Source organism: Gobio gobio, assembly GCF_949357685.1.
Source record: "Gobio gobio genome assembly, chromosome: 10".
Lineage (NCBI taxonomy): Eukaryota > Metazoa > Chordata > Actinopteri > Cypriniformes > Gobionidae > Gobio > Gobio gobio.
This window is the reverse complement of record NC_137116.1, coordinates 57,814,233-57,835,214: the sequence shown is the minus strand read 5'-3', so window position 1 is coordinate 57,835,214 and position 20,982 is coordinate 57,814,233. Positions and strand designations below refer to the sequence as shown.

At 40.4% G+C, this 20,982-nt stretch overlaps 1 protein-coding gene across 1 annotated transcript in view; it reads left to right on the top strand.

Moving 5' to 3' along the window:
- grip2a (glutamate receptor interacting protein 2a) overlaps positions 1-20,982 on the top strand; it is a 79,905-nt gene that overhangs the window by 10,726 nt on the left and 48,197 nt on the right. The window contains exons 3-5 of the mRNA XM_079827297.1: positions 9,805-9,940; positions 18,654-18,799; positions 20,878-20,961. Of these exons, the coding sequence (XP_079683423.1) occupies positions 9,805-9,940; positions 18,654-18,799; positions 20,878-20,961 (366 nt within the window). The remainder of the gene's footprint in view (positions 1-9,804; positions 9,941-18,653; positions 18,800-20,877; positions 20,962-20,982) is intronic.

Sequence of the window (20,982 nt, the reverse complement as noted above, 5' to 3'; positions counted from 1 at the left end):
GCATCACGTTTGAGCTTCTCTGGAACCAATGAGGTTCATTCTCGTGTTACGCATCACGTTTGAGCTTCTCTAGAACCAATGAGGTTAATTCTCGTGTTACGCATCACGTTTGAGCTTCAGCAAGAACCAATGAGGTTCATTCTCGTGTTACGCATCACGTTTGAGCTTCAGCAAGAACTAATGAGGTTCATTCTCGTGTTACGCATCACGTTTGAGCTTCAGCAAGAACCAATGAGGTTCATTCTCATGTTACGCATCACGTTTGAGCTTCAGCAAGAACCAATGAGGTTCATTCTCATGTTACGCATCACGTTTGAGCTTCAGCAAGAACCAATGAGGTTCATTCTCGTGTTACGCATCACTTTTGATCTTCTCTAGAACCAATGAGGTTAATTCTTGTGTTACGCATCACGTTTGAGCTTCAGCAAGAACCAATGAGGTTCATTCTCGTGTTACGCATCACATTTGAGCTTCAGCAAGAACCAATGAGGTTCATTCTCGTGTTACGCATCACGTTTGAGCTTCAGCTAGAACCAATGAGGTTCATTCTCGTGTTACGCATCACGTTTGAGCTTCTCTAGAACCAATGAGGTTAATTCTCGTGTTACGCATCACGTTTGAGCTTCAGCAAGAACCAATGAGGTTCATTCTCGTGCTACGCATCACGTTTGAGCTTAAGCAAGAACCAATGAGGTTCATTCTCGTGTTACGCATCACGTTTGAGCTTAAGCAAGAACCAATGAGGTTCATTCTCGTGTTACGCATCACGTTTGAGCTTCAGCTAGAACCAATGAGGTTCATTCTCGTGTTACGCATCACGTTTGAGCTTCAGCAAGAACCAATGAGGTTCATTCTCATGTTACGCATCACGTTTGAGCTTCAGCTAGAACCAATGAGGTTAATTCTCGTGTTACGCATCACGTTTGAGCTTCAGCTAGAACCAATGAGGTTAATTCTCGTGTTACGCATCACGTTTGAGCTTCAGCTAGAACCAATGAGGTTAATTCTCATGTTACGCATCACGTTTGAGCTTCAGCTAGAACCAATGAGGTTAATTCTCGTGTTACGCATCACGTTTGAGCTTCAGCTAGAACCAATGAGGTTAATTCTCGTGTTACGCATCACGTTTGAGCTTCTCTAGAACCAATGAGGTTAATTCTCGTGTTACGCATCACGTTTGAGCTTCTCTAGAACCAATGAGGTTAATTCTCATGTTACGCATCACGTTTGAGCTTCAGCTAGAACCAATGAGGTTAATTCTCATGTTACGCATCATGTTTGAGCTTCAGCTAGAACCAATGAGGTTAATTCTCGTGTTACGCATCACGTTTGAGCTTCTCTAGAACCAATGAGGTTAATTCTCGTGTTACGCATCATGTTTGAGCTTCAGCGAGAACCAATGAGGTTCATTCTCGTGTTATGCATCACGTTTGAGCTTCAGCGAGAACCAATGAGGTTCATTCTCGTGTTACGCATCACGTTTAAGCTTCTGCAAGAACCAATGAGGTTCATTCTCGTGTTACGCATCACGTTTGAGCTTCTCTAGAACCAATGAGGTTAATTCTCGTGTTACGCATCACGTTTGAGCTTCAGCAAGAACCAATGAGGTTCATTCTCGTGTTACGCATCACGTTTGAGCTTCAGCAAGAACTAATGAGGTTCATTCTCGTGTTACGCATCACGTTTGAGCTTCAGCAAGAACCAATGAGGTTCATTCTCATGTTACGCATCACGTTTGAGCTTCAGCAAGAACCAATGAGGTTCATTCTCATGTTACGCATCACGTTTGAGCTTCAGCAAGAACCAATGAGGTTCATTCTCGTGTTACGCATCACTTTTGATCTTCTCTAGAACCAATGAGGTTAATTCTCGTGTTACGCATCACGTTTGAGCTTCAGCAAGAACCAATGAGGTTCATTCTCGTGTTACGCATCACATTTGAGCTTCAGCAAGAACCAATGAGGTTCATTCTCGTGTTACGCATCACGTTTGAGCTTCAGCTAGAACCAATGAGGTTCATTCTCGTGTTACGCATCACGTTTGAGCTTCTCTAGAACCAATGAGGTTAATTCTCGTGTTACGCATCACGTTTGAGCTTCAGCAAGAACCAATGAGGTTCATTCTCGTGCTACGCATCACGTTTGAGCTTAAGCAAGAACCAATGAGGTTCATTCTCGTGTTACGCATCACGTTTGAGCTTCAGCTAGAACCAATGAGGTTCATTCTCGTGTTACGCATCACGTTTGAGCTTCAGCAAGAACCAATGAGGTTCATTCTCATGTTACGCATCACGTTTGAGCTTCAGCTAGAACCAATGAGGTTAATTCTCGTGTTACGCATCACGTTTGAGCTTCAGCTAGAACCAATGAGGTTAATTCTCGTGTTACGCATCACGTTTGAGCTTCAGCTAGAACCAATGAGGTTAATTCTCATGTTACGCATCACGTTTGAGCTTCAGCTAGAACCAATGAGGTTAATTCTCGTGTTACGCATCACGTTTGAGCTTCAGCTAGAACCAATGAGGTTAATTCTCGTGTTACGCATCACGTTTGAGCTTCTCTAGAACCAATGAGGTTAATTCTCGTGTTACGCATCACGTTTGAGCTTCTCTAGAACCAATGAGGTTAATTCTCATGTTACGCATCACGTTTGAGCTTCAGCTAGAACCAATGAGGTTAATTCTCATGTTACGCATCATGTTTGAGCTTCAGCTAGAACCAATGAGGTTAATTCTCGTGTTACGCATCACGTTTGAGCTTCTCTAGAACCAATGAGGTTAATTCTCGTGTTACGCATCATGTTTGAGCTTCAGCGAGAACCAATGAGGTTCATTCTCGTGTTATGCATCACGTTTGAGCTTCAGCGAGAACCAATGAGGTTCATTCTCGTGTTACGCATCACGTTTAAGCTTCTGCAAGAACCAATGAGGTTCATTCTCGTGTTACGCATCACGTTTGAGCTTCTCTAGAACCAATGAGGTTAATTCTCGTGTTACGCATCACGTTTGAGCTTCAGCAAGAACCAATGAGGTTCATTCTCGTGTTACGCATCACGTTTGAGCTTCAGCAAGAACTAATGAGGTTCATTCTCGTGTTACGCATCACGTTTGAGCTTCAGCAAGAACCAATGAGGTTCATTCTCATGTTACGCATCACGTTTGAGCTTCAGCAAGAACCAATGAGGTTCATTCTCATGTTACGCATCACGTTTGAGCTTCAGCAAGAACCAATGAGGTTCATTCTCGTGTTACGCATCACTTTTGATCTTCTCTAGAACCAATGAGGTTAATTCTCGTGTTACGCATCACGTTTGAGCTTCAGCAAGAACCAATGAGGTTCATTCTCGTGTTACGCATCACATTTGAGCTTCAGCAAGAACCAATGAGGTTCATTCTCGTGTTACGCATCACGTTTGAGCTTCAGCTAGAACCAATGAGGTTCATTCTCGTGTTACGCATCACGTTTGAGCTTCTCTAGAACCAATGAGGTTAATTCTCGTGTTACGCATCACGTTTGAGCTTCAGCAAGAACCAATGAGGTTCATTCTCGTGCTACGCATCACGTTTGAGCTTAAGCAAGAACCAATGAGGTTCATTCTCGTGTTACGCATCACGTTTGAGCTTCAGCTAGAACCAATGAGGTTCATTCTCGTGTTATGCATCACGTTTGAGCTTCAGCAAGAACCAATGAGGTTCATTCTCATGTTACGCATCACGTTTGAGCTTCAGCTAGAACCAATGAGGTTAATTCTCGTGTTACGCATCACGTTTGAGCTTCAGCTAGAACCAATGAGGTTAATTCTCATGTTACGCATCACGTTTGAGCTTCAGCTAGAACCAATGAGGTTAATTCTCATGTTACGCATCACGTTTGAGCTTCAGCTAGAACCAATGAGGTTAATTCTCGTGTTACGCATCACGTTTGAGCTTCAGCAAGAACCAATGAGGTTAATTCTCATGTTACGCATCACGTTTGAGCTTCAGCTAGAACCAATGAGGTTAATTCTCATGTTACGCATCACGTTTGAGCTTCAGCTAGAACCAATGAGGTTAATTCTCGTGTTACGCATCACGTTTGAGCTTCTCTAGAACCAATGAGGTTAATTCTCGTGTTACGCATCACGTTTGAGCTTCTCTAGAACCAATGAGGTTAATTCTCATGTTACGCATCACGTTTGAGCTTCAGCTAGAACCAATGAGGTTAATTCTCATGTTACGCATCATGTTTGAGCTTCAGCTAGAACCAATGAGGTTAATTCTCGTGTTACGCATCACGTTTGAGCTTCTCTAGAACCAATGAGGTTAATTCTCGTGTTACGCATCATGTTTGAGCTTCAGCGAGAACCAATGAGGTTCATTCTCGTGTTATGCATCACGTTTGAGCTTCAGCGAGAACCAATGAGGTTCATTCTCGTGTTACGCATCACGTTTGAGGTTCCGCGAGAACCAATGAGGTTCATTCTCGTGTTACGCATCACGTTTGAGGTTCCGCGAGAACCAATGAGGTTCATTCTCGTGTTACGCATCATGTTTGAGCTTCAGCGAGAACCAATGAGGTTCATTCTCGTGTTACGCATCATGTTTGAGCTTCAGCGAGAACCAATGAGGTTCATTCTTGTGTTACGCATCACGTTTGAGCTTCAGCGAGAACCAATGAGGTTCATTCTCGTGTTACGCATCACGTTTGAGGTTCCGCGAGAACCAATGAGGTTCATTCTCGTGTTACGCATCACGTTTGAGCTTCAGCGAGAACCAATGAGGTTCATTCTCGTGTTACGCATCACGTTTGAGCTTCAGCTAGAACCAATGAGGTTCATTCTCGTGTTACGCATCACGTTTGAGCTTCAGCAAGAACCAATGAGGTTCATTCTCGTGTTACGCATCACGTTTGAGCTTCTATTTGTGTTCACTGATCAATGTTTATATGGGAATTAAAGCCTGAGTTTGATCTGTTCATCATATAAAGTGATTGAGTCTCTTCAGAAAATCTGGACTAAACCGCTCAATTCATATGGATTAGTTTTACGATCTCTTTATGAACTTTTTCAAGCGTCAAAGTGGTAGTTGCGTAGCTGTTAATGAAGGGACAGAAATCTCTCAGACATGAGGGTGAGTAAATAATGACAGAATGTTTGGTTGAACTTTCCCTTTAAAGCTCCGCATGAAACCCCTGCGCTGTATGGGATGTGTGTGCGGCTCGAGGAGTTCTGCGAGCCTCAGCACACACACAGCGGCTCATACCTTAAGGTGAAGAGACTGTTCGTCTGTGATAATGCTGATATTTGATGTCTTCGGACCGCTGCTATACCCCCTCAGTCGCTCTCTCTCTGTTCTTTTCTTTTTATCCGCTGGGCTTGTGAGGAATCATGTCAGTTATTTTGTCTCTGATTTACCTCACTGACACTCACTATCAGAGAGTCACTAATAGAGATGAAATGAGCGCACACTTGGGATTGCAATGGCTGTATCATAATTGTCAAACGGAATAAAATAAAAACGGAATAAAAAATCTCTTCTCCTTAATGGTGTCCTCATAACCGTTATGAGTGTAAATTTAGTTTATATGTTATTAAAGTGAATATTTTGAAATCAATGCACTCAGTAATGAGCTAAAGCTATCAAACAATTTGTCTTTATTCTGTCATAATTATTTGAGTAATTAGAGATTCTTCATCCAGAATATCTTCCCCTAAATAGGATCCTCATAACTCTCATGAATAGAGATGCACTGACATTTCAGCCGCCGAATATTATCAGCCGGAAATGGCATTTCTGTCAGGATCACTATCGTCAAAGTGATAGACAATTAGCATATAGTTCTGTTCTGGGCGAGCAGTGATAAACCCCTTAGGATAAACAGAACAGAGGCAACGATGTATTGCAGATATCATTAAAGGGGTGATGAATTGAGAAATCAACTTTCCTTTGAGCCTTTGATATATAAAAGATCATCATGATGTAAGAATATCCTGTAAGTTTCAGAGCTGAAAACGTCCTTGTTAGACAAAGAAAAGCTTTTACAGACACCAGGCTCTCAGAATATGTCGACCAACGACGTAATAGGACGCAGAAGCACCGCCTCAAGCCCCGCCCACCGACTCGGAGCTAAATGGATCGCGCTACCGAACAATAAACATGCCGGTTCCAGCTCACGTGCGTAAGACATTGTGTTTGTTCGCTTCATTTCACCGCGGATTCGTTTGTAAACAAGATACAGGTGGAGACTGGATTTGCAGACATATTGAGATTAAAACACAATGCTGTGCTTCTGGATCCGACAGGAACGCTGCAACACACTTATGTGAGTAAAACATGTTTTTATATGTGTTAGTATTGCATTGTTACAGATCGTTTGATATCTATTGATTACAAACCTTAGCACGCGCTCACAGGCTGGAGAAGCTGTTATTGGTTCATTCGGGATCAGAATCAGACTTGTAACGCCAGCTCGCAAAGCCAAACGTCCCGGGGCTATGTGCTTTTCATCTCGATAGGTTCATCAACCTATCACTCGGTTTTTGGCCGAAAGAAAAAAAAGGCAGAAAATATGCTGCCCCACCCCTTCCATCTATACTTTATTTACATAATTAGTCAAAAATGTAATTTGTTAAATATGATTCTGTTGCATAAAATGGTTTTTAATATTTTAATATAGGCCTATTTTCTGTCTATTTTTTTTTATTTACTTTAAAGGGGTACTTCATCACTGGAGAGATGAATGTGTATTTAAACTGGGTCATTTATGTAGTAGAAATGTGAAATTGTTTTTGAATTTGGTGCCTTCTAGACTGAGAAAAGACAGAAAATTTATTTTTGTCTCATGTGGATGAAAGACAACAACTCCCAGAATGCACATATTTTATAAAATCATTTCGTTCAGTTAGAGAATAAACACTACAATTAAAAACTGAACGTGTCTTTTCAATAAAGTGTGAGTGAACCGAACGAAAGTCACGTCACAGACGCAGCAGGAGTCAGATTTCATTCCTCACGAGAGAAGAGCTGAGCTGAGCTGAGGTAAGAGCGGCTCATTCTCAGCGTGTGTCCAGTCTGGCGCATTATCAGATCGCACACGGAAGCTAAACTTTAATAGGAATTCATTGAAAAGTTGAAACACTCTGCTCTGCACCGCTCCGTTTTTAATGCCTGAGGTCGAGCGGCCGAGCTCATTTACATTCAGTGTGTGAGATCTCTCTCTCCCCTATGGGTGGATGATAACATGCGGAACAGCTCCATCTAGTGGCTGTAGTCTCGAGCCTCTGGCCAAACAATCCTCCGATGACGCAAAATGACGATATTTGTGTCATCGGAGGATTTTTTCCATAAATAAAATGCATAATTATCTCGTCTCAGGGGGATATGAGGGGGGAAAGTACCATAATTCGAATATACTACCGGGTTTCTACTGATACAAAAGCTAATCGCTGAACTAACCAGTTTTAAATAAAATTGTGGTTATTTAATTTTATTGGCTTGTATTTTTTAAATTTAGATTCAGTAAAATTATTTAATTAAATTAAAAAGTCTAATAATAATACAATTACACAAAAACTAATTAAAAATAAGAATAATAATATTTATTTATTAAATAAATAAAAGAATATAATAATATATTTTTTTAAAAAAGCCAGTTTCGTTTTTAGGCCAAGTGAATCCAGAATTTTCGGTTTCGACCCAGATTTGCATGCCTAGTCATAAGTGTAAATTATTAATATTTTTCTTAAATCATGTATTTGTGGTAATTTAAGAAAGTATGTTTTGTTGTGATATACTGTTGTTTGTGATGAAGAAATACCACTACACTTTTTTTCTCATTAAAAACATATACACTAACGTTCAAAAGTTTGAGCTCAGTAAGAATTAAAAAAGTATTACATTTTATTCATCAAGGATGTTAAATTGATCTAAAGTGACAGTAAAATCTAGCCTGACGTCGTCATACTCAATTCTAGTCAGAATATGAGTCTGATCTGCTCCGTTGGGCTATGATTATGGGGTGTGTTTCAACCGAACCAGCAAAGATCTCAATTGGATAGACCTACAACCAATCAGAGCAACGGAGCGACGCACAACGTTAGTTGTCAAATGTCAACAGAACTCAACTGCACTGTGTTGCCAAGTCCGCGGGTTGAAGCGACCCCAATTATGTGATATACAAACCCAGGAATGCGATTTTTAGCTGCCAGCCCTGCCAAAATAACACATATTTTACCATCCAAATGCCTTTTTTTTCCCGGAGAACCCCCCCTGGAAAGCTATTGGGCTTGTTTTTGGCTAGTTTTGAGGAACGTTAGCAATTGGGCGGGTTTTGTTGTAAAAACTTGGCCACCCTGTCTGCACGCACGCTGGAATAAGTAGCCTAACGTTAGAAGAACAAGATTAGTGTACGATCTTTGCCGGTGTTGTAAAAAAAATAATTTAAGGATACACAGAGTACTTACCAACACGATCATCATTTCTGAGAGAAATAGTAAAGGTGAATGCATATATGAACAAGTTCTCCGTTTAGGATTAGAACAAACTCAACCCAAGCGCCTTTGGTGACGTGATGATGACGTTACTGTTGATCATCTGTCCATCATCGTCTAAAGCCCGCCCTGACAATTTCATTGGTCCGAACAGTTTCTGTTCGGGCATAATTACTTCTCTATGGATCAAGTCCAGACCGAACTGCCCGAGTAAAAATGTTGTGAGCGGGGCTAAGTTCGGCTGGCATCCAGGCTAAGTAAAATCTTTACATTGCTAAAATATTTCTATAAACAATCCGCAAAACTATGAACTATCTACTGATACAAAGCTTAATGCTGAATCCCTGAAGTAACCCTTTAAATAAAATTGTGGTTATATTATTTTATTGGCTTGTATTATTTTAATTCAGATTCAGTAAAATGATTTAATGTAATTTAAAAAAATTCTAATAATAATACAATTATGCAAAAAACTAATTAAATATAAGAAATTAATATTTTTCTTTTTAAAAAAAGCCAGTTTCGGTTTTCGGCCAAGTGAATCCAGAATTTTCGGTTTCGACACAGATTTTTCATTTCGGTGCCTCCCTAAGTGTAAATTATTAATATTTTTCTTATCATATATAGTATTTGTGGTAATTTAAGAAAGTATGTATTGTAAGGTTTTAATTTTATTAATCAAGGATGTTAAATTGATCTAAAGTGACAGTAAAACCTTTACATTGCTACAAAATATTTCTATAACCAATCTGCAAAAATATGAAGCAGCACAACTGTTTTAAACATTGATAATAATCATGAATATTTCTTGAGTATCAAATCAGCATATGAGAATGATTTGTGAAGGATCATGTGACACTGAAGACTGGAGGAATGATGATAAATTCAGCTTTGATCACAGGAATAAATTACATTACAAAATATATTCAAATAGAAAACAGTGATTTTAAATTGCAGTAATTTTTCACAATGTTACAGTTTTACTGTACTTATGATGATAAATGTAGTCTTGGTGAGCATATGAGACTCTTTCAAAAACATTAGAAAACTTTTTTTTGAACGGAAACACACACACATGCATACAAATGAGTGGTACTTTTGGTCAAATCCCCAAGTGTAGTTTATACACTGAAAATCCCCCTTGTTTGCTCCAGTAATGTTTAGATGTATTGCACACTGCAATTCTCCCATCTGTCCTTCATGTAATGGTTAAATGAATCTTCCATGTCACAATGCATGAATACACAAGCGGCCCATGGGTGAGTTACCTGCTGCGAGTCTCCATGTGCTGGTCATGTTTATTGTGTGTGTTTATTGTGTGTGTTTGTGTATGCACAGATGAGCAGAGAGGTGTGACGACGGTGGAACTGATTAAAAAAGAGGGCAGCAGTCTCGGCCTCACCATCTCCGGAGGCTGTGACAAGGACGGCAAGCCAAGAGTGTCAAACCTGAGACCAGGAGGTCTCGCGGCCCGGTGAGAAACGCATACAGAACACTTCATGTCATGTCATGTTACAGTGAATTGGACGCGTGTACAAATCGAGCGTTTGAAGCGAAATAGACGCGCGTTCAAGGCGCTCCAGGAGAAATATGTCATAAAACACCACTCTGCCTCTTTTCATTTTCATAAAAAATATACAGTATATTAAACATTAATAGCCACACAAATGTGGTCCAGGCAACGCCTACATTATCTTCACTGCATGCATATTTAAATATCCTTAAAAAATAAAGTTATGAAACTTCTCTTTGCCCTCAGTCAAAACAATTTGGCAGACAACAAATTATAGATTCATGAGAGCAAAGATGGGCCGTTAGATCCACACTAGACGAACCACTAGAGGCCATCAGAGCAGCGGCAGACGGCAGAAGGACTGGCCGAGGAAAGGCTGCTCTCACTGGGTTAATGAGCGCTGAGCACCCGCTGATCGCCTGGAGCTCACAACTCTAAAAACACAACATTATTATTTTAAATAGGCGCTCTCTTTATAAATAAACCACAGATTTGATCTTTAAACAACTACATTCTCACCTGAAAAAGTCTCAAAATTACATTTTGTGACACAATAGTAGTATTTTTAAATTATGCAGGGTTTCTCATCGTTACTTCACTACGTGACCGCAGCGAACAGGCTCCTGATTGGTTAACGCAGTGCGAATTGACGCCAAAGTTCCGATTTTTCCACTCGGGCGTTAGACGCAAATTCGCTTCAAACGCGTGAATTCACAAAAGCACTACTCGTGTGTAACGCGCATATCGCGCAAGACGCTCAATTTGCGTCATTCGCGCAAACTGGACGAGCGAATGAGGCGGAATCGCGTCCATTGCGCCGCGCGAAACACGCCTTCCGCGCCACAGGACCTCCAGACGCGCGTCAACGCCCCTTTCCATTGACTTAACATGGCAATCACTCGCGGCCGACGCTCTATCCGCGTTCGGTGTGAGCGCAGCATCACAGCTCTCAGTTATGCTTCATTGGAGTATGGACTCATCTGAGTGTCCGGGTCTTTCTCTTAAAAATTGCTTCTGAGAGAAACAAATGGCTTTTAATTTATAATCACTGTTTTCTATGTTTGTATTATATGTGTGTTTCAGGGCTGTAGGGGCAAGTCCCCCCAATAATTGGAAATGGCCAAATTTCCCCCACCCAATATTTTGATATTGTTAATGCTGCTCTGTTTGTTGTTAGCATGACAGACGCTCCATCCGAAATCGAATATTTCCGTACTATATAGTATGCAAAAACAGTGCGCCAACAGAGAAGTATGTAGTAGTAATTCGTAGTATTCGAAATACAGTCTGCGAAAAGTCCCCGGGTGACGTACTACTCATGCTGAGATTCTGAAGCGCTCATTCGATGAACACTTTACTATCCCATGAGGCCACGGGAGAGGATTTATGAATGTAGGTGAAGCGACGCTGGTAGGTCATGTGATAATAACAAGATGGCAGATGTAGTATGTCCAGATTACATTCATACTACACACATTCATACTATATAGAACATCATTTTTTAATGTTAGTATGATTTTTACATCAAAAAAATTGTCATAGTTTAGAAATAAAAGGCATTTTTCCTACCTTGATTTGAAGGGGTGTGTCTGCTGTGAGTCTTCAGTTAAACGCCCACTGCTGTGATTGGCTGCTGTGAGTCTTCAGTTAAACGCCCACTGCTGTGATTGGCTGCTGTGAGTCTTCAGTTAAACGCCCACTGCTGTGATTGGCTGCTGTGAGTCTTCAGTGTAAACGCCCACTGCTGTGATTGGCCGCTGTGAGTCTTCAGTTAAACGCCCACTGCTGTGATTGGCTGCTGTGAGTCTTCAGTGTAAACGCCCACTGCTGTGATTGGCTGCTGTGAGTCTTCAGTGTAAACGCCCACTGCTGTGATTGGCTGCTGTGAGTCTTCAGTGTAAACGCCCACTGCTGTGATTGGCTGCTGTGAGACTTCAGTGTAAACGCCCACTGCTGTGATTGGCTGCTGTGAGACTTCAGTGTAAACGCCCACTGCTGTGATTGGCTGCTGTGAGTCTTCAGTGTAAACGCCCACTGCTGTGATTGGCCGCTGTGAGTCTTCAGTTAAACGCCCACTGCTGTGATTGGCTGCTGTGAGACTTCAGTGTAAACGCCCACTGCTGTGATTGGCTGCTGTGAGACTTCAGTGTAAACGCCCACTGCTGTGATTGGCTGCTGTGAGACTTCAGTGTAAACGCCCACTGCTGTGATTGGCTGCTGTGAGACTTCAGTGTAAACGCCCACTGCTGTGATTGGCTGCTGTGAGACTTCAGTGTAAACGCCCACTGCTGTGATTGGCTGCTGTGAGACTTTAGTGTAAACGCCCACTGCTGTGATTGGCCGCTGTGAGACTTTAGTGTAAACGCCCACTGCTGTGATTGGCTGCTGTGAGACTTCAGTGTAAACGCCCACTGCTGTGATTGGCCGCTGTGAGACTTTAGTGTAAACGCCCACTGCTGTGATTGGCCGCTGTGAGACTTCAGTGTAAACGCCCACTGCTGTGATTGGCCGCTGTGAGACTTCAGTGTAAACGCCCACTGCTGTGATTGGCCGCTGTGAGACTTTAGTGTAAACGCCCACTGCTGTGATTGGCCGCTGTGAGACTTCAGTGTAAACGCCCACTGCTGTGATTGGCCGCTGTGAGACTTTAGTGTAAACGCCCACTGCTGTGATTGGCTGCTGTGAGACTTCAGTGTAAACGCCCACTGCTGTGATTGGCCGCTGTGAGACTTCAGTGTAAACGCCCACTGCTGTGATTGGCTGCTGTGAGACTTTAGTGTAAACGCCCACTGCTGTGATTGGCTGTTGTGAGTCTTCAGTGTAAACGCCCACTGCTGTGATTGGCTGCTGTGAGTCTTCAGTGTAAACGCCCACTGCTGTGATTGGCTGCTGTGAGAATTCAGTGTAAACGCCCACTGCTGTGATTGGCTGCTGTGAGTCTTCAGTGTAAACGCCCACTGCTGTGATTGGCTGCTGTGAGTCTTCAGTGTAAACGCCCACTGCTGTGATTGGCTGCCGTGAGAATTCAATGTAAACGCCCACGTCTGTGATTGGTTGACATCTTTGCATACGAAATAGCTAGTATTACATGTGGAACTCTCTCGAAAACTTTTAGTACGTTTTTCCTATTACAGCTCTCAAGGTCAACTAATGGTGTAAAGTGTTGATTATAGCATTATATTCAGATCTATTCTATGTAAACACGCACTAGTCTGACGTGCAAAACCGTTACGCTTGCTACTGCTAACATTAAATCGCATACAGTCCATAAACCAAATTATGTCCTGATGGCAAAGACTGAAAGACTCAGGAGGAGTTTCTTCCCCCAGGCCATCAGACTCCTGAACTCAGTCACGTGACTTCACTTCACCCCGCACACGCATAAACATCCAGTTTATACATTAACATTCACATACTGCAATTGCACTGCACTTTACGTTCCTATTGTTACTGTGTAACAACCTGTAATAAACCTGTTTGCACATCATACTCCTGTTTGCACATCATACTTCTCTATATATAAATATATATATATATTTTATGTTAACCACTTATTTTTAAGTCTACAGTTTATCTCACTTATCATATCCACTTACTTTATATTTATATTTTTATTTTATTTTTTTATTTTTATCTTATTTCCTATTTTTATCTTACTTGATTTATTTATAACTCTACTTATGTTAATACTTTTTATTCTAATTTTATTCTATTTCTATTTTAATTTCCCTTGTGTTCTTGTAACTGTTATTTGCACTGTCCATGGAGCGGACCTGTTTACATTTCACTGCCAGTTGTATATTGTGTATATAACTGTGTATGTGACAAATAAAACTCTTGAATCTCTTGAATCTTGAATGTCCTCATAAACCATGAGTAAACACACATAAATGTTGTAAAACTCGCGCATGACAATCCGCTAAGCAAGTATATAAGTTCCAGTTCCAGTACCATAGAGACGTCCTGCTTTAGTCATCACTGCTGCGCATGTTCAACTTCAGCCTCTAGATCTGATTCTGGATCATATATGTGTGGCTAAATCTGATTGATCTCAATGGTTTATTTAGGATAACGTTTTTTTCCTCCACGTTTAAGGATGTCACCGCTTTCAGACGCTCTCAACGCAACAGTTGCGCTTGATTCTTTAGCTCCGCCCACACGACACGCCTCCAGCCGCTCGGCTTTTTCCGGTACAGCGTATCTTTCTTTTATACATATAATAAAACTAAAGACTTTTCGGAGATATGAAGGATGCAATAGTACTCTATAGCCACTCAAGATTGACATGAGATTGACTGAAACTGTATTTCACCTCCCCTTTAAGTAAAATATTGTTTGCAAAGAGTTTAAATGGCTTCACAACTATAGGCTACAATTAGACCTAGAACGTTTTTAATTATTCTTTATTTCCTTAAATCCCTTTTAATCCTTTATGTAACTTCTTTATATAAAAGACCCCCCCCCCAAAAAAATTATGCAAAATGAATAAAAAATATAATAGTATGTCAATGATAGTGAATTAGCACTGGCGTAGTGTGTTTACTCAGCTCTTTAACCTCAGGATCTGAGCTGCTCTTGTGCATGTGTGTGTGCATGTGTGAGTGTGTGTGTGTGTGTGTGTCCTCAGGATGTGGGCTGCTCATTCACATCAGCCTCTAGTGTGACAGGCTGATGCAGTCCTAACGTGACCGCTCTCTCGCTGTCACACACACACACACACACACACACACACACACACACACACACACACACACACACACACACACACACACACACACACACACACACACACACACACACACACACACACACACACACACACACACACACACACACACACACACACACACACACACACGAGGAAGATTGTAGTTGAATGGTCATGCTGACCTGTAGGCAACCGCAGGATTGATGTGCATGTTCCTGCATGTAGAGTTGCAGCCAGGTGATATAAACCTTGTGAGTTTACAGCTATTGCTTTAATACGGTCAGTTTATCAAGGTCTACTGAGAGCTTGTTATTAGTGTGTGTGTTAATGCTGTTTAACTCCACTGCTTCATTATGCAGAATCACAAAATGATGTGTTTGGTTTTGCCTTCGGTTGTGTGCTGACGTGTAAATGAAGTACGCTTGTGTGTCACCATTGTGTCGGTTCCGAGTGTGTGCCGTTGTCTCAGTTAATGCGATGCTTACAGGCAAAATCCCAGTGCTGGGTGACAGCAGCGGCTTAAATTAGCTTCTACAACAGCACATGAGGAGTCAGCTCTGCTAACATCACACATATACACACACACACACACACACAACACAGGTACCTGCTGCACTACACACACACACACACACACACACACACACACACACACACACACACACACACACACACACACACACACACACACACACACACACACACACACACACACACACACACACACACCTTTCTGCAGCAGATGCAGTATGCTGAGGATTTGCCATGTTGTGTAGTTAGTGCAGTTAGTATTATATGGAATTAATATTGTGAATGAAATGGTTCAAGGCTATAACAATTGTCTATCTAGACTTAAAGGGTTAGTTCACCCAAAACTGTAAATTGTGTGATTAATGACTGAGCCTCATGTGGTTGGACACCCGTCAGACCTCCGTATATCTTCAGACACAAATGAAGATATTTTAGTGTAAATCTGATGCTCTGAAAGGCCTCCATTGGCTCAACTTTACACTCTCAAGACCCTTAAAAGACACTAAAGACTAAAGTTACAAAGTCCATCTCACTACAGCGGCTCTACAATAACTTTATGAAGACGAGAATAGTTTCTGTGCGCAAAAAAACCCTAAATAACGACTTATATAGTGATGACGATTTCAAAACACGGCATCATGAAGCTTCGAAGCGTTATGAATCACTGAGTCGATTCATGATTCGGATCGCGTGTCAAACCGCCAAACTGCTGAAATTTGGCGATTCAAACCGCTGATTCGACTCACTGATTCATAACGCTTCAAACTGCTGAATCGACTCACTGATTCATAACGCTCCAAACTGCTGAATCGACTCACTGATTCATAACGCTCCAAACTGCTGAATCGACTCACTGATTCATAACGCTTCAAACTGCTGAATCGACTCACTGATTCATAACGCTCCAAACTGCTGAATCGACTCACTGATTCATAACGCTTCAAACTGCTGAATCGACTCACTGATTCATAACGCTCCAAACTGCTGAATCGACTCACTGATTCATAACGCTTCGAAGCTTCATGATGCCGTGTTTTGAAATCGTCATCACTATATAAGTCGTTATTTAGGGTTTTTTTGCGCACAGAAACTATTCTCGTCTTCATAAAGTTATTGTAGAGCCGCTGTAGTGAGATGGACTTTGTAACTTTAGTCTTTAGTGTATTTTAAGGGTCTTGAGAGTGTAAAGTTGAGCCAATGGAGGCCTTTCAGAGCATCAGATTTACACTAAAATATCTTCATTTGTGTCTGAAGATGAACGGAGGTCTGACGGGTGTCCAACCACATGAGGCTCAGTCATTAATCACACAATTTACACTTTTGGGTGAACTAAACCTTTAAAGAGAGTCTTTGATTCAGTTAATCATGAGATTTGAATGAATAAGTTATCAAATTATAATTTCTCACCAGAGCTAATCAAATGGATAAGATCATATCTTGCTAATAGAAAACAGTGAGTCCGGGTAAACAATAAGACTTCGCAAATAGCTATTAATTCTATTGGTGTGCCCCAAGGTTCGATATTGGGTCCGTTGTTGTTTAGTTTGTACATTAATGACCTGCCGGATGTTTGTGCATCAACTGTTAACTGTCAAATGTATGCTGATGATATGGTTATAAATGTGCATGCTAAAAGCAATCAGCTGCAATGGTCAATGTATTAAATTGGTTATTTAATTCTTGTTTACATCTAAATGTTAGTAAAACGGTTTGTATGTTTTTATCAAAGTCTGCAAATAGAGATCCAGATCCAGACGTCATAGTAGCAGGAAGAAAATGATCAATCGTCCATGAGTATAAATATTTAGGCATAATAATAGATTCACAACTCACATTTAAAAAACAAGTTAAAAAAAGTGGGGAATAGAATTCAATTTAATCTGGTCAATTTTAGACACATCAGAAATAATTGAACCACTGAGGCCTCAAAGTTATATATTAATGGCATGATCTTTTCACATATGAACTACTGTATTACTAGTTGGATGCATTACAAACAATAGAAAGACTCTATAAGCAGGCTTTGAAAATACTGGATCATTGTAAAATTTTAACCAAATATGATTTTTTAAACTGGGAAAATATGATTACATTTGCAGATATTTTACTTGTGTATAAATGAGTTTTATTAGACAAAATCAGAGGCCCAAATCATTAACCAGAGCCACTGCTAGAGGACTGTGTAATACTGAATAGAAGAAGTTCTTTTGGCCAGTCAGCCTTTTCTTATACCTGCAAAATTAAGAAATATTTCATATTTTACATCCTTTTCTGCATCGATAAAACAGTGGTTGTTGGATAATCAATCATGTCTTCATAATGTGGAGTAGTTGCTTGTTTCTGTTTGCTTATATTTAAAGTTATTTTGTATTTGTGTTCATATGTTTGATTAGGGTAATGTTTGCTTGAATGTGTTTTTTAAATGTTTTTTCCTTTCTTTCTTTCTGATTTTACCATCAACCTGCCAGGGACAACAGATGAAAAATAGCCTAGATGGCTAAATCTGGCACATTTACATGATGGACTTGTATACTCATGTTAATTCATGTGCACTGTCCCTCTTTTAAAAATACAAATACAAAAAAAAAATACAAAAAATATGATAAAGTGGATGTAGTATATTTTTTGAGTTTGGGGTCGGATCTTTTTCATAAGAAGTCTTTTAAGCTCAACTGCATTTATTTGATCAAAATATAGTAAAACATTAATAATGTGAAATAGTTTTCTATTTGAATATATTGTAAAGTGTAATGTATTCCTGTGATCAAAGCTGAATTTATCATCATTACTCCAGTCTTCAGTGTCACATGATCCTTCACAAATCAACATACTTTCTCGCTGACTAAAGTATTCATTTCTTTAAAAATATACATCACACTTAACCTAAATGTATGAACTGTTGTGTATGTTTTGCTTGTATATTTCTGTATATGTCTCATGAGAAACAGTATACGGGTACAATTGTGATGCTTAATATGACGGCTCAATATATAATTCTTAATATAACGGCTGTGGGAGCCTGTGGGTTAACCCATAGTGAACCGGGACCAATGTCTTCTTATAGGAACATTATGGGGCATATAAAACAGGCGTAATGGACACTTATAACATGTTTCTGCAGTTGTTTTTGAAATACAACGCCTCCTTGTGAAAGATCTGTAATGTTACATATGTGACATTGGGCGTTTATGATTTTTTTTTTTATGTTACGTATTTATATATTACATTGAGCATTTATTTCTCAGTTTTTTCTGTTTATTTTCTTTTCCACAATACATATAAAAATGATGCATATTATTCAAGCCATGGACGGATCTTCTAACACTTATCCCCTGCTTGCCGATTTGACGAATCATTGTTTTCAGTGAAATGTAGACATGCATACATTAAAAAAAAAACCTCTTCTTCAATCTTTGATATGTGTGTGTGTGGCAGGAGTGACCAGCTCAACGTCGGCGACTACATAAAGTCTGTGAATGGGATAAACCTGTCCAAGCTCAGACATGATGAAATCATCAGCATGCTGAAGAACATCGGAGAGAGGGTGGTGCTGGAGGTGGAGTACGAGCTGCCTGCTTTCGGTACGGACACACACACTCACACACACACACACACACACACACACACACACACACACACTCACACACACTCACACACACTCACACACACACACACACACACACACACACACACACACACACACACACACACACACACACACACACACACACACACACACACACACACACACACACACACACACACACACACACACACACACACACACACACACACACACACACACACACACACACACACACACACACACACACACACACTCACACTCACACTCACACACACACACACACACACACACACACACACACACACACACACACACACACACACACTCTCTCACACACACACACACACTCTCTCACACACACACACACACACACACACACACACACACACACACACACACACACACACACACACACACATATCCACAGTTCAGATTGATTTTAGGGATGCACAATATATCGGCCATCATATCGGCATCGCCCAATATATGTTAATTGTTAATGTTAGGTGGCCGATATATTAAAGCTGATAAATAATGGATAATTTCCTTCAGCTGAGACACTTCAGATGCGCTCTGTTCACCATGATGGGTTAGAGGTGGGGTTAGTGCTTTCTGGGAACACATAGACTTGGTCGGCATTACTGGGAACGCCCACAAAACCGTCATATCCGAGTCTGCTGTGGGGGAAAACAATCCATTGGAAATGAACGTTAGACGCTGTTAGACGCTTTATCTTTACTTTTTGTAATGATTACGATTGATTTTTGCTTGGTGCAATGCCGAAAAGTTTCTCTGTGGTGTTCTGCGCCTCTAATAAGTAAAAAAAAAACCCTGATCTGAAATGTTATACTGCCGAATAACAGACAGAAGCTGTTCGTCAAGTCCAAAAGCCTGTGCAATACGCCCATTACAATCAAACATGTGCACTACATGATGATGTATTATTGTAAAGATGAAACAATAAAAGAGATTTTATTACTGCAAAGGCAAAAGTTTGTTTAACAAAAACACCAATATAGTCATAAGTTTGTCACAGGACTGGAACTGCGTCAGAAAGCAGTCAACTTGTCATTAAAGCAGTTTTCACGCACGCTCCCCCAAATATTACACATCATAATAGCCTAATTCATAAATCACAGTCTTTTGATGAAGACGGTTCCTGTAAAAAAGCCAAAAACGTTGCTATTGTCAGTAATTCGAGAATTGTTTTGTGTGACATTGACATGTCAACTCCAAATTTGCTTTGTAAAATGTAAATGCTGAACTAATTCATTCATGCACGGCTGTACTAACAAAATTACAGATAACAAATTAAAACAAATTAAATGAAAACGAATAAATAAACAGATAAAGCTACAAGACAGAGAACTGACGGATGTCTAAACTTTATCTAAACCTGCCATTGATGCCAAACAGCTCATCATATATAACTGGATTTTAGGCTTTTGACAAATATTTCAATGAACGTTTGACATTAGGCGCTAGTTTCTATTCTAGCTTTTTGCATTGCACACGGCATATTCAGAAAAACAGCACAAGACAAGTTTCATGATCATTTTAAAACGTTAAATGTATGTAGCCTAATACATAGGCCTAAATCCAGGAATACTGAATAAACGTCTTCATCGAAAGACTGGGTGATTTATGAAGAGAAAACGACTCCTCTGGCCATTGCGTTGGGTCGTTTTTCCAGTCACAGATACTGTTTTGTGATTTATTATGAATTTAATGCATCCTTGCAGATTAAAAATCTACATTTCTTAAAATATATATTTGTGTTAGTGTATCCTCAGTACTGATTGGCATGATATTCTGATACAAACACCGAACATGAATATGTGAATCATTGAGTATTACAGTATAAATATCAAAGAACCTGAAACTGCTGATCTTGGTACAGTAGCACCGCAACAGAACTGAATATGTATTTGGAGTCCTCAAGTGCATTAGTGTTTATGGTCCTGTGAATGTAAACACATGTACATTTCAGTGTGTAGAGCTGTATCTCATCCTCCTGTGACAGTAACACAAGCTGCTCTGTGTGTGTGTGTGTGTGTGTGTGTGTGTGTTTAGCTCCCAATCCCTGCGGCGTCATCTCGAAAACTGTCGAAGTGTGCTTGGAGAAAGAAGGGAACAGCTTTGGCTTCGTTCTGAGAGGTACAGACGGCTTTTTAACTG